Source organism: Bombyx mandarina, chromosome 23 (assembly GCF_030267445.1).
Source record: "Bombyx mandarina strain Sakado chromosome 23, ASM3026744v2".
Lineage (NCBI taxonomy): Eukaryota > Metazoa > Arthropoda > Insecta > Lepidoptera > Bombycidae > Bombyx > Bombyx mandarina.
In genome coordinates, this window is record NC_143229.1 from 9812730 (window position 1) to 9836080 (window position 23351).

General features: G+C 32.9%; 1 protein-coding gene across 1 annotated transcript in view; it reads right to left on the bottom strand.

Annotated features, from left to right (window-relative positions):
* Positions 1 to 23351, bottom strand: part of LOC114242458 (uncharacterized) — a 129623-nt gene that overhangs the window by 19274 nt on the left and 86998 nt on the right. The window contains exons 3-4 of the mRNA XM_089737710.1: positions 9093 to 9138; positions 1253 to 1379 (exon numbers count right to left, since the gene is read on the bottom strand). Coding sequence (XP_089593836.1) covers positions 1253 to 1379; positions 9093 to 9138 — 173 coding nt within the window. The remainder of the gene's footprint in view (positions 1 to 1252; positions 1380 to 9092; positions 9139 to 23351) is intronic.

The following is a 23351-nucleotide window of genomic DNA, read 5'->3' on the forward strand; positions in this document are numbered from 1 at the left end:
TTAACCATCGACAAACGAAAAGAGACTTCATATTGCGGGAAGACTTCACAGAGATTATCTAACAATGTTTTTTTTAGTTTAAGGCAAGCGTGCGTCCAACTATTGGAAATTGCCTTATACTTATATCTCGCTAAAATCAATAGCAACTTTACTAGTGATAGCATTTCAATTGATCCCGTTATTCAAATTAGAGCGCACATAACTTATTGAAACTTTAAATGAATACAAAAATCCAGTCGAATTCTAAATCTAGCTATATCCTTGTTCATGATTACAAATTTTTCAAAGGCTTCTTTCAGTCACTTGTTTTACTGGATGTAAAGATCTGAATGATATTTCTCGAATTGTAAAATCACAAACTTGTTTCAATCCAGCTCAACATTGTTAAGGTGAATATCCACGATTTAGAAATTCCTTTCTCCCATTCGCACGTCACCAGTCAATACTCATGTATTGTGAGTGTACCCCGTTACTATATCGCACACTACCTGTTGGAGCTTGGACGTTGACCCGTCAAGTATTGACATATTCCTATAGTTTCTCACGTCTAGCACCTACGATTGCTGCCATGTTTTACTATAGTTCGTAAAGGTCAACTGCTCAGCATTATTAGTGCAGTTTCATGAGTTAATATAAGGTAGTTATTACCTTTCGAATATCGGACACCTACATTTTTGTTGGTTATAATTATATTTAGTTTTATTACGAACAGACCATTTTCATTCCCAAAATTCAAAAGATTCTTGTGAGAGCTGTATGCCGTAATCAGATCAAGTCAATATTGGAATCTCGATACAATTTTGTGTATTGCACATATACCTATTATCTTTTTAACATACATTTTTTCGTAAGCATATTCGCACTGACAAGTAAATAGTTCGTATATTATGGAAGTCAGTGCTTGGGTTTAATATGTTAAAAGGTTTTTAATTGCATTTCTTAAAAAAAGAATGCAATGAACTTATATTATGAAAGTTATTCAGTTGATATTTTGTTAAATCATTATTTTCCTGGTAGTAGGGCATATAACAAACAAGCACGGATAAGTAGTGCTGCATAGGACGTGTTTCCAATGTATGACAACCGCTATACAATATGCTTAACATCAATGCCATTATCAATTCGATCTCATGCCTCAACTCTAGGGCTCCAGTAACCGCCATACCAGATGAACTGTTAGCTCATTCACCCATCTAAGCAAAAATTAATAGGTAAGGCTTCCAAATAACAAAATTGTATTTCATTTACTTACGCTGGTCGTTTCCATCGGAGCGAGCCATGACGGTACCGTTTGGATACACGTTGACGTACATATGGGAGCACTGGCTGTATAGGCGACTTTGCCGGAACACCGATGGCACCGCACCGCAGATCACCACCTATAAAATAAATAAGCAATATAAATAAAACATTACTACCTTTTCTCCTCCTCCTTGTACCGTCTTCCTCAATCCTGAGGATCGTGACCTTTACGGAGCATTTTTGTTCAGACTATGTTCCTCCATTCTATGCTGTTCTTTGCGCAATGGATTGCGACATTGATGTTGGACTTTTTAAAAATTGTATAATTAAACTTACGCATGCTATAGTTAAAAATCTTTTATACATCACACCCCAAAACATAGAACTTAAAAAAAACTATTCAAAAGTGTAGCTTGCAAAGACAAACAAAACACTGAACAATGAAAAATACATTAGAGAATAAACTTTATAGCCGTTTCGTAATATCTACCACATTACCCAATTAGTACAAAAATGTCTCCCAAAGAGTCACGTTCCTAGACCATGTCGCATTTTACCTCAGCGCAATTATCATCAGGCTTGTAAACACAGAAGCATGCGGTGTTGCTGACACCGAAAGCATCAACATATTTAATTAACGTCGCAATGACCAAACGTTGCGTATAAGCATTCGTGATAAGATTATTATGAAAATTACCAAGACCTATCAAATTTTAATAACATAAGCAGACGTTCATAAATTTAGAAACGTATTGAGTTGTTTTATCCGTATAAGCACTGTTATGTAGGAAACTGGACACATTCTTATCAAGCCTCTCGAGTACCTCAGTGTGTTAAATAGCCAGAACGATAAGAACAAGTTGTAAAACACCGATTTATGCCAGGGTTAGTCATTTTTTCATGGTTAATTCTCAGATCCTTGATTGTTTTACCATGACGCAGTCTTTCTACAAAAAGAAACCAACACAGTCTAGAAAAAAGCCATGAATCTTAATAACAGTGTCTTAAAGTGATGAAAAGTGTAGTATTGAATTTAGACTTTAATAAAAGCGAATTAAAGAAGATTAAGGTGAGTGTGGTCTTCATTACGATTCAAGTAGCTTGTTAAAGCACTTTCACCGGGTTATAGTTTAAATGTCATTTCGCTATCTCCATATCTTCCTTCGTACGTATCCTTTACGAACGCTTTTGTTAATTTACTTAATAACCCCACTACATTTTGACCTTTGACAACTGACGGTCAGCCATTATAAGATTTGATATAAGCAGTACATTGTCGGCTCATTATTTTAATAGTGTACGACATTATCAATCGCAACTATTTAATCAATCAGTCGTACCGACTTTGACATCTTCCTCGTCATATTTTGAAATACAAATAATTTCATTTTATATACTATTAAGTAAAACTCTAACTCTTAATCATTTATATTTTGTAATTATTTCTGTTCTAGGTAGCATAATAAGGAAACAATCGATCGTTTTAATGGGTCAGCCGTACTCGGCTAATCCATCACGCTGAGGGTTTTATTGGACCAAAATTGAAAATTGATTCTTAATGCTCTATCAACAAAGGCTAATGTTGTTTATTTAACAGGAATTGCTTTACACCTTTTTATAACTTAAAGCTCGGTGTCATATTCAGGTGGGAAAGCATAGGCTACCGCGACGTGGTCACCGTTCAACCATATTGCATTTCACGTGAACTTTTTGTAAACAATACCGAGTTTGCTTTTAATAATGTCGAACGTTTTCTTTTGAGTTATTCGAATCGGTCATGGCGCCATCTGTGTAAACGGATACTAAAGGTCGTAAATGCAAATGAGATAATATATAATAATGGTTCATATTTTATTGAAATCAAAACATATTTAATTCTCAAATATTGAAGTTTCGAAACTATAATTATGAATGCATATTACAAATAAAATTGTACTTTTGAAATGTAATCAGAACATAATAGAGATATGTAGAAACGAGTTTTAACTGTAACGGTATAGTTCCGAAATCGAAAATGGTAACTTATGTTAATGAAACCATAGACTTTCGATTTGACGTTTTTAATTTTAACTGCCCAAAGAGTTTACATTAGTAATATTTATGTGTATTTGATACGTCTGTTCGTAATTTATGTCTTCTATTCGTTTTTATGCATAAATAAGCATCAAAGTTTTAAAATCCATAAATCCTATATCTCAATAATGGAATAAAACATAAAATTCCGTATATGATTCTCACAATATTTTCACGTTATTAAGCCGCGGATATTTCGATATTTACACGTGGTTTGTCTGGTAATAGTTATATTGATACCAAAGTTATGAATAACGTTAACATTGATTCTGATTTTTTCTCATTAAAAAGGATCTTTATTGAATGGAGTATAAGTCACAAAAAACAAATATTTTCACAACTGAATATGTCATAATATTATAATGAAATAAATTGTATAAAGCCAATGAAATAAATAAAAATGTATACTAGAACAATGTATACTAGAACTAAAATATGTTATTAAAAGGAGACCTTTAGGCAAGGTTCCGAAGATAATGTCAGCGTTCCCCCTTTTGTCAGATTTATATAGGAAGGTAGTTACTACGTGTGCAATTATCAACTATTTGAAGGTAAATTGTACTATGCTTGGGCGTGTCTATGGCGAGTTGACTTAAAACGTATTATTTCCATTCGATTACATTTATGAAGCGCATCGAAATTGTCCAGTGGAAAGTGTATCGGAGACTTCACAGTACTTTAACTGCGATCAATATACAGGGATTGAATAGTATTTTGTTGAACGTCTTTGTTTTTCCAGTCCTATTCTTTTTTAGGAAAGATAACTGGTATCCCAGTGTCCTTTTCAGTTTCGCCAGGATAGGTGGGCGACCACGGGTTCAGCAAAGAGGATTAGGATATGCTAACAGCTGTCCGAGCGCCTGCGGAAGAGACCTAATAACTCAAGAACTGCTGCTTGGCAAATGGATAACTTTCAATCATTATCATCAAACAGAACAATTTACATAAAAACCGAAGTTGAAATGTTAATTCCGATCTTTAGACATGAGCTACTAGAAAATGACTTGACTATAGTGGGTTCCGAGAACTATATATGTATGTATAGAAGAATCTTAATCATTTAAAACCTTTCAAACTCTTTAGTTATAAAAAAAGATTTTTCTTTAACGGAATCAATCACCTGGCTGTCATTCGGTGAAAAGAAATTTCAGTTTTGTATATTAAAAAAAATATGTTTAATGTTTTATATTAATTTTAATAGAGATTAAGGACTTTAAATGTTATGTTATTATATCACAGAAAAGACGAAGTCTTTTATTGTCTATTCATTCTGAAGTACAAATAAATATATTATTATATCATTCATACCTTTTTAAGCAGTGTACATACATGGAAGTCAGTATAGTAGTAGTTATTATCATTTCCTCGTGATAAAAGGGATCTATGATAGCCTAAATCCGAATGACCCAACGGTCGATTTATCAACTGTCTGTTTCGCTTGGATTAGATAAACTTAAGACTTGATAATAAATTGTTATCTTTTAAAATAGTTTTTCAATAGTTTTCTGCATCAATGTTTTTGTTGATAATACTAGTTTATATTGAATATCGCAGCTATCAATGTTATATATAATTGAGTAATAGATATTAGATCTAATAAATGAATCCAATTTCTAAGCGAAAAATCATAACAAAGTTCAAGCTACATTTCATGTTGTATTCAACTTACGCTTTCAAACCTTTTTTTATTTACCAGTAAATATGTACTGGATAATGAATAAGTTATGAACTAATTGTAATTTAATATAAAGGCTAAATGATTCAAGAACAAAAAAGTTTATTTTTCATAGAGGTAAAAACTTAAACTATTCATAGCTTTTGCATGCTTATTTAAGATAAAAACAAATATAAAAACAAACTCGGATAAAACGTCAGAAAATAAAACAAAGTTTGATGCTAACGAGGTTATGCAAAGTGCCAGCGAAAACAAAATTAACCCTGCATACATATTTAGAGGCTGGTATTATCCGAATCCGCAAAGAAGTTAATGTGCTAAACGAAAAATCGTGAAGATCCCCTCACAGATCGATTCCGTTAGTGTCGTCATGCATAAACTCGTCCATCTGGATTCTTGTCAGGGCTATAATATTTTCATGTCATGCATACATTTTATGTAAATTACTTTTCGAGTTTTTTCTACATCAATAATAACACGGATTCAGATTATTTTCTGACCCGTGACCTGTTCTATGTCATCGCCTTATTGTGAATATTACATCCATGTATAAATATGTCGATCTAAATATGGATATTACTTGATGCAGCATAAAGAATAGCGTTTAATCATAATAAATTCATGATTAGGTATTTAATAACGGTGACATATCATTCTAAAAATATCATTCTATTTGACATATTATACAAAACGGTAATAATATGTATAATCGGCATCTATTCGTTGATTCATATGAACGATATAAAAATGTAAAATTTAAAAAATAATTTCGACAGAAGTGCGTAAAAATTATTCTTGATGTTCAGAGTGTATTTATGTTGAAAACAAAAGGCAAAGTCTAGCTTATTACAATTACCAAGAAGCACAATGAAGTCTAGCGATTAACATTATTTATCATTATTAAATAAGTATTACACAGTTATCATATAGCGATTACATTATTTTACGGAAACAACACGTTTTTTTAATATTTTTTTTAGTCAATGATGTAAAAATGAATCTCAGATGTCATTTAAAATAAATTACTACAAGTAGCTTATGAATATGATGGATGACAACATGCGTAGCACAAAAATTTCGATTTTGAAGTGTTTATTTCACTTTTAAAATCAATGAGTATATATGTATTATATTATTTTATTATATATATATCTTTTTACTTTGATTTTCACGTATAGTAAACAAGATTAATAGAAAACATATAATAATTTCTCATCACAAAGTTTACCAGAAATTTAAAATTATTTGTGTCTATTTAATAAACTTGACAAATCTATCTTATCTTATTGTTAAGTTATCCGTGATCTCGAAAAATGTATAGGTAACATTCGGAAAGTTGTACGAAAATAGGGTAATACAAAAAATTATAATTCAAGAACGTCGAAAATATTTACGTCGAATCCCGAAAATTCGTCTCAAAGATAAACACTTGCAGTAATGAGTTTCTTATAAATATCACAAGTGTCAAAAATGTCAGTGTCAAAGTTTAACATTCATATTTTTTTATTACATACTAGCTGTCCCAGCAGACTTCGTAGTGCCTCAATCGATAAATAAAAGACCTAGTCTTTCGTACAAAATAAACTTAAAACAAACAAAAGGAATCCGTCCGACGGGGGACACATCAAAGGAAAAAGAAAATTGTTATATTAATTTAATTCCCAGCATTTTCATATTTATCTACCTTTTAAACCTTCTCTGGACTTCCACAAATAATTCAAGACCAAAATTAGCCAAATCGGTGCAGCCGTTCTCGAGTTTTAGTGAGACTAACGAACAGCAATTCATTTATATGTATATATATAAGTATAGATTTTCATTTTAAATTCCAACTATTTCTATCGCAAAGCAGCGGTTAGTTCCAGTATTAGACGGTTGTTGCTTAGAAACAAATGACTTGCAAGGGTGGACATAGCTCGCTAATCAAACCACGACTGCTATTATCTAGTTCTTTATCATTAATGTTTGTAATTATGAGCTGTAAACTATGCCAGTACGCGTTAATTAATTAAGATTAATAGTCGTAACTGTCTGCCATAATGGTTTCGTCTATTCTCACGCCGATTCGCATAGATCTATACGATATCTTATGGACAGAGAAATTCAATTCTCATTTATGATAACACAATCTATCTGTATATATAAAAATGAATTGCTGTTCGTCAGTCTCGCTAAAACTCGAGAACGGCTAGACCGATTTGACTAACTTTGGTCTTGAATTATTTGTGGAAGTCCAGAGAAGGTTTAAAAGGTAGATAAATATGAAAATGCTCGGAATTAAATAAAAATTACCATTTTGTTTTTCCTTTGATGTGTCCCCCGTCGGACGGATTCCTTTTGTTTGTTTTAAGTTAATTTTATACAAAAGTTTAGGTCTTTTATTTATCGATTATTTCAGCTATTTATAAAATAGATATTTGTTTAATTTTTTTAATATTTTTAACGTGGTTTAAAAATTTCATAATACTGCTCAATGTTATAATAATTCATTCATTCATTCTTCAAACATTTTCCTTTTTAGAATCTTAGAACAACATCTAAATCCAAATTTCTGATACTGTTTTATTCGTGACCCCTTCAAAACTAAATTGTAGTTATAATTAATTACTATTTAAATAATGATTAAGGTAGCTGATAAAAGCTTTTTGACAATACGCAGGTACGCATTATTTAATATACGTATGTATACAATAGGTAGGTAACATTTCACACATATTGACTTTTGTACACAAAATTTATTTGAATATTTTGAAATATTACAATTATTTTGACCATTCTATAAAATTTCGTTTGAATGTTTGAAGAATATGTACTCACTGTAATACAAAAAGTTAGTAGTTTTATTTAAATAATAATAAAAACACATAATTCCTTTTGGTTTCGATTGCCGTGCTATTTTAATTAATTTAAAAAGCACCTTAACTACGCGATGTTGCGTTGAACGTGCGCCTGCTTATCTAGCTCATTTGATCTTGGCCTACTGGGCGCTATGTTCGCATCTTAATCGAATATATTCGAATTACCTTTAAGTTTGGGATCCTTGGTAACTATCATTAACGATATCGGAATATCGGGAACGTATTTGTTATATTTATAGTTTTATTTACGGGAATAACATACTACATATAGTTATTAAACAATTGTTGTGAAAGCAACTTAATTGTGAATCATAAAATCTAAAAAGATATTGAATTCAAATCCAAAATTCTAATTACGCCTTTAAGACAGTTTTGTTTAGATGTGCACTCAATTAAAATCGAATTACGGCCCAATTTAAATCAAATCGGAGTTTCAATTGCGTCAATAATATTCGATTATTTTTCTTACCACAAACAAAAAAACATTACAAGTGATAGTTGGTTCATTTTATTATTTATTGCTATCTGTACACTATGAGAAATGTGAATGTGTTGCGAAATAAGCAGAAAGAAATACGTATGAATAAAAAACTAGACATTCTTTCGTAGCGAATAATATTTGTTACTTTTAATTTTATACTGAAGCTTCCAGTAGCCAGGGTTTATCATTTGTAACAATATTTACGATCATTATCTAATGCTTTTATGTCTTTGATAACCCTACGGTCGTAATTTTTATTGTTTTTGTTTCTTTATTTCAATTAGTAAGAAAACTTCTTCATCCTATGAAATTGGTCATTATAATATATCACGTGAATAAACTAACATCACTGTTAGAGGATTCAATAAATTTATTTTTAATAAATACTAATACTACTGACGTATACTTCACTAAAAACGTTAATTCTATTATTAAATTGTGAATAAGAAACACAAAATAAACGAATCCTTAACTATTCTCCGGTACTTCAAAACTATAAAAAGGGAAGATGCTGCAATTGCTCTAAAAATGTTTTAGGGCGACCCTTACAAGATAATTTGACAAAATTTCTGAGAGTATAAAGTAAATTAGACAGGGAGATATACTGGCCCACAGTCTACTTAAGTATACTGGCACATAGGGATATCTGGACACCATCAAAACTACAAAGAACCAATACGTCATGTTCACCTTCGTTGGTAACGCTTTCAATATAAATTAATAATGGTAAAATTAAAATTGATGCAAGAATGACCATACTTACCATCAGGAGGCACAATATCTTCGCAGAGACGGCAAGCTGTGGTAACCTGCAAACAAATGATCACTGTTAACAATACATTCAGATTCTCTCCTTATATCCAGTATAATTATCATGTAAGTTTTTTTATATATTTTTTATTACTTAGATGTGTGGACGAGCTCACCGCCCACCTGGTGTTAAGTGGTTACTGGAGCCCATAGACATCTACAACGTAAATGCGCTACACACCTTGAGATATAGTTCTAAGGTCTCAGTATAGTCACAACGGCTGCCCCACCCTTCAAACCGAAACGCATTATTGCTTCACGGCAGAAATAGGCGGGGCGGTGATACCTACCCGTGCGGACTCACAAGAGGTCCTACCACCAGTAAGTGTGTTTATTACCAAGACTTTTCAAATGACTAGAACGATTTTGATGACATACCTAGAATTCGATCGCTGCAATAGTATTCTAGGATTTTACTTTAGAAGTGAAACTTCTTTAAGCGCATCGAGAGTAAAATTTAACTCGCAACAGATTCGTTACGGCTAGAGAGAAAATATACAATTTAGGAAGAGCAAGACTGAGAAAATAGAGAGAGAGTCTCGCGTACCACTCTACCGCGGAGAGAGGGAAAGGACAAAGCGAGCTAGGTCGTTTTTCTTATATGCAGCAATCCCTATTAAAAGAAAAATTTGATTTAAGGATGAAAAATTAAGATAGCTACAATATTACACATCTCAAAAGAAGTTTCACTTCTTTCGCGTGCACCAAGTTGCACGAGCACCATTTTTATTTTCAAGATAACCTTAGCCGGGTAATAATGGTAGAATGGCAAGTTATAACACTATTGATTGATAAACAAAATCATGAATATGAATTTCAGTACATATTTAAGAGATGGCGGGATGTCATGAGACGCATCAAGTCTGTCCCCTCCAACACTACGTGACGATCGCGACCAGAGTGATAAAGAGTGAAACGATTGAGAAGAATAATATACATTAAAATATAAAACAAAAACATCTGAAGTCACATCAATTGAAATATATATACAGAAAAGGCACAAACAAAAGATCTCAGGTAATTTTCTTTAATTTTCAATTCGAAAAAAAAAAAAAAAGATTTGAAAACATTTGTAATGGTAAATCTATAACCGGTAACACGAGAAAGAATATTAGGCGGCTCTCGGGCAGACGAACTTGAAAATGGAAAGCATAAACACACAGAGTACGTTTGTTTTGTACTAAAACATATATGATTGCCGGTGCTAACATTGTGGATATGTAATAAGCATTGTAAACTGAAGTAGAAGGCTTTGCGCCACACATGCACTGAATACGTGAATTAATAATAATAATATTACCATAATTTATGTACGTTACATTAGACTTGTTTACTAGAGCTTATTGTAGTTAGCGCAGTTGTATTTTTGTAATGTTTTATGTTACATGGGTTACATTGACATCCGATTCATACATAGACGTTCGATTCAAATCTAGACTTCGCTAATTATTTTTTAATGCCTAGGTTGGTGAACGAACTCACGCCGCTGGTGTTAAGGGTTACCGGAGCCCATAGACACCAACAAAATATATGCCGCCATCTTTTTTTGTGGCATTTCCGAAATCATTAAGTATATTATACCAAATCAACAAACCGAATATAATATGTTCGTTTGCTGTGGTACAAGCATTTGCTGTGGTATCGTTTTTAAAAGTTCATATTTCGGTAATCTTATACCACAGCTACGTCTCCGCGTCGCAAAAGACCGTTGACATATACAAAAGCTGAATTTCATTACACTCATTATTAGTTTTACATACATTGCTTAAAATACATTTTTACAGGGTTAACATAGTGGGAACATATTTATATTAAATCATTGAAATAAGTACATTTAGTTTCATAAGATATATTTTGGTTTTATCCTGGTGATCTTAGTTAGGATTTTATGAATCCAAAGATCACGACAGTACGTATGCAGATTTTCAACTTAACCTGACGTCTTGTAGTTGGAGAAAATTACAATGAAAAGTTTCGTTACATCGAAAGATAAAGATATCAACAATCGTGGCTTTTTCTGGATTTTGAATCATGCATGCATGATTGTGTGTATTATTCACCGACTCTATTGACGGCGACTTCCATATAAATTTTAATCATCCTTAAGTAATCGACGTAACGCCCGTGCACATTGGCTCAAGTCAGTTAAGGCACGTTCGGTTTACGTTGTTTCGCATTCTTGTATACACACGCAAGCATATTATCTGTACCACAGTAAGGCCGATGACAAACTTAGCACATGGCTGTCTGGCGACTAATCATTTGCTACAAATCATTTGAAATTATTAGAGGGGAAAAGAAGTTCCTTATTATAAAAATATAAATTTTAAGTTCTATTCGAGGTATAAAGAAAATAATTATTCGGGTATACATTTTTTATTATGTGTTTTTTCATTGATAAAAATAAATTACTTTACAAAGCTATTAACTGTATTTTATTCACAATGATTTATAAAAAATATAGGTATAATAAAAAAATATGTACTTTTTTGTACGTCGTTACAAAGTGAAGTCGTACACTGTGTGCATTAGTAATAAAATCTTACGTTACGGACGTTTTTTCCCGGTTAGGGTAACCCTCCGCATCGTCACCGATTTTTGTAACGAAGTTCCTTATGTTCGTACCTAATCGAACCTAAAATTAGATTAGTTTTCCCATTCACGGTACATTTACATTACGTGCATTCTCGAGCTCCCAACTCATTTTGAATACTGCATATTTTAATTACTAGTCAATTTAAAACAAATAACGCAATGGTGTTTCTTTTTTCAAAACAATTATTTTTGCCATTCTTATTTAATCGTAGTGATACAGTATGTTCTCTTGAGACCATGCCGTCATACAATCATTGAAAAATCAGGATTAATGAGAGGCTAAGTTCCTAAATAGAGTAAGGACGTACAGAAAAATGACGTAGCAGCTGTAATAGCTCGAGAAATTGTCACAAAGGCTGTTTTTACCGTATCGAAAACAATTTTAAAGGTTAGCAATCGGTAAGTAGTTCGAATTTATAAGTTTTGTAAGAATAAAATTACCAGTTCAATGTAAATAGTTTAATGTCTACACTATACACGTGTCGGGGAGAAAAACAATTTTAAATCGTTTAATGCCACAAGTAAACATCGTAAAATGAAGACTCGGTTGTAAACTAGACATAAAAATTAAAGTACAACGCTAGTTAACAAGTGACTGGTAGGCAGCGGCTTGGCTCTGCCCCTGGCATTGATGAAGTCCATGGGCGACGGTAACCACTCACCATCAGGTGGGCCGTATGCTCGTCAGCCTACAAAGGCAATTAAAAAAAAAAAAAAAGTGACAATAGACATTCAAATCGGATTTTATATTATCAACACATAAAGATATATTCAATCATACTCGTATGTAAAATTCGTAAAACGAAAATGGCTAAAAATTATTTTGATCAAAAATCTATCCCTTTTTTACCAAATTTAGATGTTCGTTCTTTGCTTTTTTTTTCTGAAAGTCGGCTATGTGTACGTAACGTGAGATATTTCCACAATTCCGTAAGGTTGTCACGCTGTAAGTATTAATTATAGGTATAATTTAATTTGAAGTCGTCGTGGCCTAAAGGATAAGACGTCCGGTGCGTTCGTGTTGAGCGATGCACCGGTGTTCGAATCTTAGGCGGATACCAATTTTTCTAATGAAATACGTACTCAACAAATGTTCACGATTGACTTCCACGGTGAAGGAATAACATCGTGTAACAAAAATCAAACCCGTAAAATTATAATTTGCGTAATTTCTGGTGGTAGGACCCACTAGTGAGTCCGCGCGGGTAGGCACCACCACCAGGTGGGGCAGCCGTTGTAACTATACTTGAGACCTTAGAACTTATATCTCAAGATGAGTGGCGCATTTACGTTGTAGAAGTCTGTGGGCTCCAGTAACCACTTAACACTAGTTGGGCTGTGAGCTCGTCCACCCTTCTAAGCAATAAAAAAAAATTCGATGACTGGTGCACATACCCTATCTGCGCGGACTACAGTTACGGCAGAATCAGTTTGTTGAGTAAAATTAGATAACTGATGATTACCTATGAAAGATATATAGCTCTGCTTATTCTATCTACACCCGTTCCACAACTACGTGAACAAACGTTACTCTTACAAAATGATATAGAATTTATTTTCTAATAGCAGAACAGAGTAGATATTTCGATATAATAATTCAAATTTGTTCAAGATCATAACAGTAGAAAATAAGAGATCGATACTGCTAAATCCGTAGAAGCGTACGCCCGATCCCACGTGTCTACGGATTGTAGTTACAATAATAATTGTAATGTTTCGGATCTATAGGTTCGGACATCGATTGTCTTAAAAGTTGTCCCACTTGTCACATTAAATATACACCCAGACGTCTGGCGCCAAAACGTAACTAAAATAAATCATAAAATATAATATGATAGGACTACAGGCAGAGTTGATGTTATTGAAATTGTAAAAATGTGACAAAACTACTAATTATTACATAAATTTTGAAATATATAGATATCATTATGGATTTATTAGTCCATAACTCAGTTTTGAGAGAACGTGTTATTGAAATTTCATGCAAATCAGGTCCTAAAATTAAATGTGTGCATATAGAGATATTAATCATTAAAGATTAATTAAATTAAAGAAACAAATAAATTCGCCGAGTTTTATTTGAAAAATGTATGACATTTTTTATCACCACTAGCAAAGTGGATAAATAAAATTATATTTTTATTTTACGTCAATTACGAAATTTAAATATATTCTTTGTTAAGGTTTAAGAAAAACTATAATCTTTAGATAATGTTTTTTTTATAATAAAATAGTAAGCGAGAGTTGTGTCAATTTGTTATACATATACTATAATGAAATTATGACCTAACGTAAAAATGACGCTCATGACCCAAACATAATGAGCACGCCTTCCAAAACAGAGATTGTCCGGATTCTGTGTACCCAAAGTACGGAGCGCATAAATACTACAATGTAAGTATCGCCACTTTAGAATTAGCTAGAATTAGCTGTGGAAGTAAGAACTTTCCGGTTTAACGTCTATCCTTGTAACGCATTATAGATTCGCGGTTATTCAATAAACAATTCAAAATGCTGTTTGACTTTGAATTGGCGTTGAATTTGAGGTTAAGGAATATGTAACAATCTCTACGAAACGAAATAAAACAGTAAAAAGAATCGTATTCAAATTATAAAATGTAGATACAACTAAAATACAACGTCATATTACCATTGTATTATGAACTAAAATGTGTTTATAGAATTTATTTCATTTAGAAATAACAATCCCAGAAAAGAATATATTTGAGAATAACATTTTTTTTATTGAAACGTTAGTAACTAAAATAGTATAATATTAAGTGACCGAAATAGTTCCGTTTTAAGACCTTCTATTCAATTTTAGTTTAAAATTCATCATGTTTTGATTTAAAAGGAAAACACAAACTAAACAAAATTCAAATTAATCAAATAATGGATTGTTTTTCTAATAAAACAATATTGTCTTTAAAAAATTATCTTGTCATAACTCACAGCATGGGGCATGTGACTTTGTGGTGTTATTTAAAAATATCTAAATTTGTAAAGTAAACACGTTTTAATGCCTTTTTTTTTCAAAGATTTTAGAATATCAAATATCTGAAAATGTCAAAGTTTCTGTATCTCGAAAATTTACTTAGTTAAACTAAAATTGTTTTAAAATAATTAGTTTTTAGGCCAAATTTGAGGTCGATACAAATAGAAACACAACAAAACATTTTGTGGGCACGTGTATAGATCCATTTGTAAAAGAAACTGATGAACAACAAAATTTCGCTCAATTGTCAAAATTAGACTATAATCAGTCGCACCTCCAAATTTGGATTTTTTTTTGTTTACAATTGCCTACTTTTTTCAGCTTCCAATTTTTTTTTAACTAAGGACAGTTATTGATTGGACGCTGTCACCTGTCTGTGTATCTCACAACATGGCAGACTATCAAAAAATATATAAAAGAAATTGTGGATATAAAATATTTTTAGGTATATTTTATCGTGTTCATCACGAAAACAGCGTAGGCACATTTAATATAGTAAAAAAAGTAGTGCGAAAAAAGTTATTCGAAAAAATTAATAAGCGCTACGGTGTAATGGCATGAATTCGAAATGATTTTTTTATATATCGGGACTACGTTATTATACTATACATCTAAGATATGAAAGTGACGGTGATAAAGCACGTTGGACAATTTAGGCATAATTATAAAGATCTAAAATCGGTATCATACGTCTGCGTTGATAGACTTTTCTTATCAGAAAATAAATTATAATGCATATAAAATTACTCACACAAATAAGTTTTTATCACACAAACTTTCATCGTCATCGAAAATCTAATGATTTCTCTATAGCTTAACATTTTCATAAATCAAACAAACATTTGTAGGAAGGTGATTGCGCTCTTTAGCCTAAAAAAGAGCAAATTGTAATTTGTAAGTGTTTGTCATGTGTTTTATCGATTTTCTTACTTCTACTCTCAAAATTGTCTTTACTAGTAATCCTTCCTTCCCAACAAAAAAAAACAAGTATCTGCTTACGCCAAGGAACCTCATTAAACTAAATCTAAAAATCTGTCAGATTACTCGGAAAACAAACAATCAAGAAACAATAACATAAATGAATGTGTTAATCTAAATTCTGTTCTTCAATGTTTCCCACTACAATATTTATCCATATTGTATTGTAATTTGATTGCACCTCATTGGGAATGCCCGGCCTAATAGTGATATTACGGATAAGAGTTAGTGACTAAGATACAATGAAGAAGACTAAAAATGGTAGTGTAACTCATTTACTAATATTATTGGTAATAGTGGCAGGTTTCGATCTAGTGTGTGCAATACAATTGAGTTCTCCAGATATCGAGCTATGAGCAAAAAATTTATACGCTCTAAGCGAATATAAAAAAACATGTTTCAAGCATCAAAGTAATTCTCTTGGACTTTTATCGTGTTATATTTTACATGGAGCATATTAACGACGAATATAATTTATGTTCTTAGAAATATATCAATATTGAATTTTATGCGTTCAATTTTGTTTAATTTTGATTTCTTATTATTTTTTGTGTCAAAAATAGGATGTTCCTTTTTTTTAAGTAAAAACAAAAATCGATAGGTGCTTACGAACTCGAAGTCTCCGCGAGAAGTCCAAGTTAGTGAATTATCTATTAATTACTGAACAGGAAAAGGGCGTGATCAATATACACACACACATCCAGTCCACACCAATATTTCTTTTTATCCAGCCTAATACAAAAAAAATATTGAAAATCTATTAACTCATAGACGTCATTGTGGTTTTCCGATGGCGTAGGTACAGCATACACTTAAATTGGAACGATAAATATTAGTGTCTTGAAAAATACGACTGAAACCTCGCTGAAATAAAAATATTAAGTTGTCAAATTATCGCCGTTTCTACTCATGGCATTAAAAATCAGCACAATTACGTAATAAACTTTTTTCGCAAAATACTAATAGAATTGAATTTCTGGAGAATTTCTTTCTTCATCTTCAGAGGAGGTGTATGGAAATGATAGTACAAGGTAGAGGGGGAAGAAAGAGGTCGACCGAAGAAGACATTGATGGAGTGTGTGAATGATGATATGAGAGAGAGAGAGGAGTGATTGTTGAGATGACGGCTGATAGAAGAGAATGGAAGAGAAAAATTTGGTGTGCCGACCCCACCTAGTGGGATAAAGTGGAGAAAAAGAAGAAGAAGAATAGAATTGAATTTTCACAATGAGCAATTACGTAAAATATGTTTTCCCTCCCCAGCTATCACCACCATGTACCTATCGTCATATTTACAACTATTAACGTGTGTGTTGTTATTCTCTGTCTTTGAGGATTGCTCATCCAATGGAACTTCATACAGATCTACATGGCGCTAGCGATTTATAAAATTCAATTAATTTTGTAACTTCTAAGTATGTATATCCGGATTAAATTAGTTGTCAAATATATAAATTCTATCAGCCAAATAGGAAACTTATAATTGCAGAGCTAAAATGCAATTTCTCTAAATAGCTTTGAAATGTTTCAATTGGTTGTTAAAACCATAAATTTCCTTAAAACATTTGAAACATTTTTTTTTTTAAATAATCGTTAAATTATTTGGCTAAATATAAAATAGTAATGGCACTGCTTCGAGTAAATTTCAATTTTCCGTTATCGAAATAAGTAACTTTTATTACATTTCAATTATCTCCTAAATTTTATTTTTAGATTGGACACCTTCCTGTATAATTATCAGATATCTATCACATTTGGCTTCTGCGCTTATAATTCGACATATTTAATACCCGTGGCGCCAATTGCTCCCTTTATCATTGAAGATTAAGATAATATCATATTTACACGAACATTATTAGATTCAAATTGTTGCTATGTCGCTTTAAGTATGATGTGTGTACAATTTATAAAAAATATTCTTAATAATTTTTTTAATCGATCGAAAGTTCGTCTACTTTGTAGTTGAAACATTTTCAAAACTAATATACTCGTAATGATTTTATAGCCACAACGTTTTACCAACCCGTCAGTTTTAAGACAAAAGTGCTGACATATTTACTGGCATGCGTGATAGTTTTTATTATTTGTCAGCATACTTCAAATTAATTCGTACTTATTAATATTTTAATTGTGAATGTGATTTTATTTGTTTATTACGCTTTCGTGTCCTAACTACTCAACCGATTATCATGCGTTGTTAGGGTTGGAAGAAAAGACATGAGTATTTTTTATTCACGAAAAAGTACTATTCGCGAGGGATACAATTTATTTTATACATTAACGTGAACGGAACCCTATTAGTTAGTTACATTTTTTTTTCTTTTAGATGAATCAACAATCTAGTATTACCACGTAAGTCACCGGAGCCCTACGCGGCGCACCGAATTAACTATACCGATTTCTGTTACTAGCGCCTGGATTACCTAACTTTGCTTTTTTTTTATTGTATGTTTTAGTCTTTTGGATCTCTTATAAATAGATTTTATCTCAGTATCTTCGAATTTGTCTGCCCCAGAGTCTACTAGATACTGTGGTGCCTTAGTAAGAAGATCGAAGAAAGAAATCGATATAATTACTTTATTGCGCTACGTAGAGAACCGGTGACCTACAAGACAGTGAACATGTTAAATCTAAGTGTTTCTAGTACCATTCTTAACGTTGATCCGATATTCCCTTGTTAGTTATACTGAAATAAATCACAGTTCACGCAAAAATTCATTAACATTCACAAATACAGTTACATAATTATAACTTTTATTTTTTTTATTGCTGAAATGTGTGGCCGAGCTCACAGCCCACCTGGTGTCAAGTGGTTATTGGAGCCCATAGACACCTACAACGTAAACCGCCACTCAACTTGAGATATAAGTTCTAAGGTCTCAGTATAATTACAACGGCTGCCCCACCCTTCAACCTGAAACGCATTACTGCTTCACGGCAGAAATAGGCAGGGTGGCGGTACCTACCCGTACGAACTCACAAAAGGTCCTACCACCAGTAAAATTCTACATTACAGTCCAAAAATGATGATTTATATTATTTATTTTATTTTGATAATTCAAATTGCAATTGGTTCTAACGTATTATGTGATATTTATACAACCGTTTAAATATGAGATTTCTTTAAATAATCGAATTAAATTATAGTCTAGTAGTCAAACTATATTATAAACACCTGAACAGACCGGATCCGCTCTGCCCCTCACAATCAAGGTTGCCGCGACGCTATGTGCTGTTGAAAGTTGGTTGACGGAAGAGCGTCGTACCGGAAAACATGACTCCCTAATAGGTCGTTACCCCTCAATTGGCGATTCGAACCAAGAGGAAGACTATAACTTGAATCTTAAAGTAAATCCAAACTTCTGGATGTTTGTTATGTCGCAAAATGAAGGCTGGTCCAGAATAGAACCCGCTACAAAACAATTCTCGGTCAGATCAAATAGGTATATGATAGTTGGAAACCATGATTTTATTCCCCTTACAGCATTACTATTGCAGGAATCGATTTTCTGAATCAATTCACACACAGTACAGCAAAGGCGTAGCATTGATTCTTAGTTATGATTTAACACGGCAGAGAAATCGTTTTGTGTATTTCCCTTATATTCGCTGAGATGGGTACACCAACTTCTCATTTGATGTTATGCAGTGTCAGGAACCCAATAGAGAGGTACATTCCCGATCCTGCGGACCGAATGGTAAACAGTCGACGTCGCCTTAAACACGTCACTTCGGATCCTCCCGATCCACTAAAGGCGCTTTTAGGTACCTCAAGCACCGGTCATCGTTTTCGTCGAACCCGTGGCTTGCAACTAACGGTTCGGCAAGTAAATTAAGCCACAGATACAGCCCACTAAGTTTCCCGCCGGATCTTCTCAATGGGTCGCGTTTCCGATCCGGTGGTAGATTCTGCGAAGCAGTGCTAGGGCCAGTGTTAGCAGCACCTCCGGTTTGAGTCCCGAGAGCCCACCTACACGTTAGGGTAACGCTGATAATCAAGGCTATCAGCATAGATAGGAAAGAAAAGCCCAATAGCCATAGGGTAAATGCCGCGATTGAGCTGAAGACATTCATTGAAGTGTTATTTTTATTAATACAACGGCTACAAATTCAATTGGAAAGGATCAAGACAAATTTATTATAGCGACGGCTTAGAGTACATGACTGATTGTAATCAACAAATAGTTTAATTTAACAAAATGTTTTTGGGACCCATCGTCTGTATCGTGCTCTGTATATATTTTTATTCTTTACAGCTTTACTTCAACTAAACTTATCGTTCATTTATCAGTAAACTGTTACATAAATAGCATCGAGATTTGTAGTATCAACGCCGTACCTCTTTAAAGATAATATATAAAAATTCATTTCCATTCATAAAACTACATTGAACATCCGTCAATAAGCGCTACGAGGCTGCGCAATATGAATATTCGTTCGGGCTGTAAAATCATCCGTTGAAAACACTTAATCGAATACTTATCGTCTTATGTCTGGAAATCGATTAAACGTGCTCAATGTGTGCGAACAATAAATAGAAAAAAATATATACCTATATAAAATAAAATAAACAGAATGTACCTTCGATACAAAATTTAAGTACTACGAAAATGCAAACGCAAAATATTTGTACCTTCTTTTGCATTTAAAGCTTATCTGGGTGAACGAGCTCCCGGTTTGCGAGTTTAAAAATGGTCACTGGGAGCTTCTAGTCGTATCCAGGTGAATTCCGCCACCCATATTGAGGTATTAAGTCGAAAACTCAATAGTGTTGTGATATAGCGGTTGTCTCGCCCATCGAACTGGAATGCATGAAAACTTCTCGGCAGAAGTAGACAGGGAGGCGGTGTCTACGCGTCCACAATACGACTTACGGCGATCGCAATACCCTGGTTTTATACTTAGAGAACGCCGCTCTCCATTCTTCGTTGATTCCCTTAGTCGCATTTTACGACATGCACGGAAAGAAAAGGGATGGTACTATCGTAGACAAACGCACAGCCAAATGAAAAATATTTAGTATTTATTTTGAAACTTACATAGCCGAACTTTGCCGTCATGTTGTGTACCGTTGTATATTATGTTGAACACACATCTAACTTGATTACTCAGCCGCTTTTCCTTTAACAAAACCGAACAATTCACTTTATGTAATAATTTTTAAACACACTTCCTATTCAAAGGAACAAACACTAAAAAAACATAGGTATACTTTTTGTACTTAGATTCAGACAAAACTCGAACAATAGCTTTTGTAGTCACCAGCAAAATATACAAAGTAAATTCTGAGCTCTGAAGAGAAACACATTTCACATCACTTTCATAATTTTCCGAATAAGCGACCAAGCGCGGCTTCAGAAATGGAACACCCTTTATTTGTCAAAAGGCTTTGAAGGCGAGTGCTTCTTTGAAGAGCGACCGTAGAATTCGAATTTTTTTTTTTTTTAAATGCGGTTGGCTTCTTTTTTTTCACGCGCGTACTTATGTGTTTAGCGCGAGCAGAGACATGTGCGCTGCGCGGCGGGCGGCCAACGACTACGAGATAAAAACCTCGCTTGATTATAAACTTATAAGCTAAACTTTTTTGTTTGTGTGCGTTTCTTTGAGACGGTGTGCACGCGAGGCTTTGTTGGTGACCTTAAAAAATTTTTCATGAGGTAGGAAAGGGACTAGAAGTAATAAAAAAATCGTATTCGTAAATCTGATATATCATTACTTTAGAAACACTAAAAATTTACACGTTCAGGTAAACATGTATTATGTAAGTAATATTTATTTATTTTTTAAACATAACACTTGATTCTGCTAAGTATCAAATGTACTGTTTTTTCTTTGATGTATTTTCTATCGCCAAATATATGGGCTTTACTATTTTAGCAACAAGAAAGCTCGTTATGATAGTGAAAAATAAATATTATATGTAACTATATACTAAAGTATTTATAGTTAATTATAATATTCCTCTAACAAAGTCTTAGGAAAGCAGTTAGAAAAATGTTTACTAATCCAACACATTGACTGTTTTGGAAATTATGCCAAGCTATCTGATATCAGAGATTCTATGTAACTCTGCAAACGTTGAAATTGATGCGGTGGTAGAGCCCAAAGAGAACCACTTGCTTATATAAATAAACGGGAAAATTTCACGAAATAGTCAATCCTAAAATTACGAAAACAAAGATTTTTGTATTACTTATTAACAGCTCTATAGAGGTCGCCAAAATAATATTTTAAATGAATAATTTAAATTGATATTTTAGGGAACAGTATAATATATTATGTTGTATAATATAAAATAAAAGTAAAAAACGTTACACGAAACACATGTACCTGAGTATTACGTGGAAACGTAATCTATTCGCGGCACTATCAAAATGGGTCAATGCGGCAATTCTTTACTGCAGTCGAGAGCTTCACGATAAACAAACATTGTTACATATAAATCGTCGTTTTTGTACGTTTTGTTACATTAACACGAACGCCCTGAGCTGTAATGGATTCTGAACTTGTCCTGGTCACGCTATTTTAGTGTCGTCGGATTAAAAACGAATTTTGCAAATACATACTTCACGCTAAACTATAGGTATAGGTAAAAATTAATTGCTGTACGTTAGTCTCACTAAAACTCGAGAACGGCTGTACCGATTTGGCTAATTTTCGTCTTGAATTATTTGTGGAAGTCCAGAGAAGGTTTAAAAGGTAAATAAATATGAAAATGCTCGAAATTATACAAAAACAAACAATTTCGTTTTTCCTTTGATGTGTCCCCCGTCGGACGGATTCCTTTTGTTATTTTTAAGTTTATTTTATACAAAAGTTTAGGTTGAGGCACTACGAAGTCTGCCGGATCAGCTAGTTTAGAATATATTTGATTTCAATGATGAGTTAATTGACCACCCGGTATTAAAGATTAAAATCATTCGAGAATAATATTAATTTTGAAATAGGTAGATTAAAAACCAAAACAACGGAAACACGCGATACTGTAAATAGAATTAATTCAAGAAACGATAAAACAACCATTCATTTGATTATAATTATGTAGGCAAGTTGTTTTAAAACCAATGTTGTGTTTGATCAGCTGTCAACCTTGCATTGCATTAATACAGGGCTTCGTGACCCGATGCACATATTCACGAGTTGCAAACAAAACGTATTATTTGTACATTGGAAAAAAAAACTGTTTTTTCATATAGAACGAACGTAAAATTTTACAAACCGGGCCTTACGATGTAATACAACGACATAAATCTACATAGAATTATAGCATTAACTAATATCTTTAGACCTGTGTGCTTAGTGCGAGTTTTTTAACGTTCTCGATAGCGTAAAAGTTAACTCAAATTTGGATGTAGTTGGAACAGCGTCCGTAGTGGCAAACGTATGCAAAGGTTTCAACTCCATACAAATTTAAGTTAACTTTTACGCTATCGAGAACGTTAAAAGACTCGCACTAAGGACACTGGTACATATCGTAACCTGCAAGTAACCGACGAACATAATATAATTAAATATTTCAGAAAGGCTCTCGTTGTGTACACTAGACCCTTCAAATGATCGCAAATTATTTTGAAAATGTTATCAACTAAAATTTTACTTATTATATTATATTATACAATGACGAGCGACGATATAAACTAAGCC